Source organism: Buteo buteo, chromosome 15, assembly GCF_964188355.1.
Source record: "Buteo buteo chromosome 15, bButBut1.hap1.1, whole genome shotgun sequence".
Classification (NCBI taxonomy): domain Eukaryota; kingdom Metazoa; phylum Chordata; class Aves; order Accipitriformes; family Accipitridae; genus Buteo; species Buteo buteo.
In genome coordinates this window covers 25699191-25702567 of record NC_134185.1, presented here as the reverse complement: position 1 = coordinate 25702567, position 3377 = coordinate 25699191, and the positions used below count along the sequence as shown (strand labels likewise).

The following is a 3377-nucleotide window of genomic DNA, read 5'->3' as shown; positions in this document are numbered from 1 at the left end:
CCGCCGAGCGAGCCGCCCGCCTCAGCGCCCGCCTCGGCGCCGCCCCCTCCCCTGCGGGCGGCGGGGCGGGGCGCGGGGCTGTGAGGAGAAGAGGGCGGCCGCCGGGCCGGCGGGAAAAACTTCTCCGTTCTTCAGCACCACAGACAGGGCGGGCGCGGCGCCGCCGGCCCGGTTATGCGCTCCCCGCCGCCGCTTCGCCGCCGCCGCCTCTGCCCCCGGGCGGCGATGGAGGCAGCGGCGGTTCTGAACGAGAGCGGAGCGGCCGCCCCCCCCCGGCTGCCCGGCGGCGGCGGCGGCGGAGGAGGAGGAGGAGGAGGAGGCGGCGGCGGCGGCAACGCCTCGCTGGAGCTGTCGTCGCGGACCCCCGCGCCCGCCGCCCTCAACCCTTGGGACGTGATGCTGTGCGTCTCCGGCACCGCCATCGCCTGCGAGAACGCCCTGGTGGTGGCCATCATCTGCTACTCGCCCGCCCTGCGCACCCCCATGTTCGTGCTGGTGGGCAGCCTGGCCACGGCCGACCTCCTGGCCGGCCTCGGCCTCATCCTCAACTTCGTTTTCCAGTACGTGATCCGCTCGGAGACGGTCAGCCTGCTGACGGTGGGCTTCCTCGTCGCCTCCTTCGCCGCCTCGGTGAGCAGCTTGCTGGCCATCACGGTGGACCGCTACCTCTCCCTCTACAACGCCCTCACCTACTACTCGGAGAGGACGGTGCTCTGCGTCCACACCATGCTGGCGGGCGCCTGGGGGGTCTCCCTCTGCCTGGGGCTGCTGCCCGTCCTGGGCTGGAACTGCCTCCGCGACCGCGCCGCCTGCAGCGTCGTCAGGCCCTTGACCAAGAGCAACGTGACGCTGCTGTCCGCCTCTTTCTTCCTCGTTTTCCTCATCATGCTCCATCTCTACGTCGAGATCTGCAAGATCGTCTGCAGGCATGCCCACCAGATAGCCCTCCAGCAGCACTTTCTGACTGCTTCGCACTACGTCGCCACCAAAAAGGGAGTCTCTACCCTCGCTATAATCCTCGGGACTTTCGGAGCCAGCTGGCTGCCTTTTGCCATCTACTGTGTAGTGGGGGATCCCGACTACCCTTCCATGTACACGTACGCCACGCTCCTACCCGCCACCTACAACTCCATGATCAACCCCATCATTTACGCCTACAGAAACCAGGAAATCCAGAGGTCCATGTGGGTGCTCTTCTGCGGCTGCTTTCAGGCTAAAGTGCCCTTTCGCTCCCGGTCCCCCAGCGATGTCTGAGTGACTTTTCTCTCTGTCGTACCGCACCGAGTGACAATCCACCCAGTGCCTGTTCTCAACTTCAAACTACGTCGTGAAGTCGTTGGAAACATGCTTAAGTATTAGCACTTTATACATGTTTGTATCTCTGAGAGCGGTTCGGGGTACGGAGTTTGGGGTTCTGTGAAAAAAAAGCGTGGTTGTATATAAATTTGCACATCACATTTGTAAAGTGAAGACATTCCGGTACTGCTTAATTATAGCACCTTATTTCTAGCTGCTGACCTGCCAAAACAGTGTTGCCTTTCCAAAGGGCAGAAAGAAAGAAAGTTGTGTTCGTGTTGTGTTTGTACGTGTGTGTGTTGGGGGGGTGGGGTAGGGGTGGGGTGTATGTATGTATGTGTGTATCTATACTTTGCAGCACAATATTGATAAATTATAACATTTTGTATACAAATAAAAACATGTAAGATGCAATATAACTTTGTGTGTTTAGATGCTTTTAGAAACAAGGGAGCTGGCAAATTTGCCAGTTGAGCAAAGTCCCTGTGTTTACTTTCAAAAGCTCCCCGTGTAATTCTGCCTAAAGTGATCATCATTCACTATGGAGATGAAATGCTGCACCAAGAAGGGCACCTTCCTGCTTGCTTGTTTATTTGTTCTCTTCTTTAGTCTGGCAAAGAGAGAGTAATGAAGAGCACAAACTCCTTTTTATTCTCCAGCAACCAAAGAAACAAAAAGCCCAGTCAAATAGGCTGCCGATGACAATTACTCGCCAGGTTTCCAGTAGCTTTTATCTTCAAGCTGTAAGTTAGCCCTTTATGATAATGCTCCATTAAAAAGTTACCAAACTGTGGGCAAAAAATCGGACTCTAAGCTGGGCTCTTTTTTCCTCTTTTAGTCTAACCTGTAAAATGCCACAATAAATTGATTTTCCTTATCATCCACAGTTCTGAAGGGAACCTGAATTGTTTCTCCCCCTCCTTTTTTTGGATTGCATGCTGTAGAAAAATCATTTAAGTGCATCTTTGCTGTCTGCCGGTCTCGGAGCAGTATACAGTTTTCTGATAATCCCACGTCTTAGTGGCTTCAAAGAGCCCATCACAGATCAATGTTGTTCAGAGTTCGGAAACACTTCTTCACTCAGGTTCAAATTCACCGGCGACTGATTTATTTAGAGCAATAACAAGCACGGCAGATTTCAGAAGCAGTCTTGCTGCTTATTTAGTTATAGTTATGCTACATTTACATCCCGGTTATGTTATAGTTTATCACTGTCATTTCAATTTGTATTTAAGGGCTGAAAGAGATTGCGTTTATGTACATAGTACCATATAAAAACTTTGGACTAATGTGTTTCCCAGCTTATGGCCAGGCAATGCATCAAGCATTTGCCTGCTGGAGCAGCTGGGGCCACAAAGATCCAACAAGCCCCAGCGAGGCTGTGAATCAGTAATGCTGTATTTATGTGAGTGCAAGTATTATGAAAACCAGTATCATTTCACTGATAATACAAAGGTATTTCATTTAAAAAAAAACACCAAACAACTGTATTCCAGACTCCGCTAGCCCCATTATTTTTATCGATTCTAATAATCACAAATGTGACATTTTAATGGATGAATACCTCCAGGCACACAGTTCATCAGGGCACTGTTGCAGTGATGTTACAAATATGATTTAAACCAGATCTAACGGTAGGTCAAAACACCGCTCAGATTAACAACAGCTCTAAAGTTGCTAGTGAGTAAGCTTATTTTCTCCCTGTCTTTCAAGCCCTTATCTCATACACTACATCTAAGCTAGTGAATAAAAGAGGGCAAGGCCTGCCCTCCAGCCCTGGGGCCGGGTGGCACAGAGCGTGCCGAAGCTCTTTTCCCCCGCAAGGTCAGGGACCAAACTGCTGGCTGGGGCATCCTGGCCCTCCTCTAGTAACCTGCACAGACTCAGCCAAAGATGCTGCATCACCCACAGTAGCAACTGCTGAAAGAAAAAACCAGCGAGTGCCTCGGACTGGTGAAATCTGGCAAAACTTTCTAGTAAAACTGGAAAACTTGCCAACTGCTAGGCTTTAGTCTCATAAATCCTCGTCGTTCCTGCATGGAGCGCAGTAAAACTGCAAGGCAGGGTTGCTTTTGGTTCCT

General features: G+C 51.6%; 1 protein-coding gene across 1 annotated transcript; it reads left to right on the top strand.

The window, feature by feature from the left end:
- The first annotated feature begins 225 nt into the window (after nt 1-225).
- Nucleotides 226-1254, top strand: GPR6 (G protein-coupled receptor 6). The gene has a single exon (XM_075046395.1). The coding sequence runs from the start codon at nt 226-228 to the stop codon at nt 1252-1254; it is 1029 nt and encodes a 342-aa protein (XP_074902496.1).
- Nucleotides 1255-3377: the final 2123 nt, after the last annotated feature.

Bases quoted from the DNA above. Each gene is read 5' to 3' on its own strand.
- GPR6 (XM_075046395.1), top strand. From the start codon at position 226: ATGGAGGCAGCGGCGGTTCTGAACGAGAGCGGAGCGGCCGCCCCCCCC.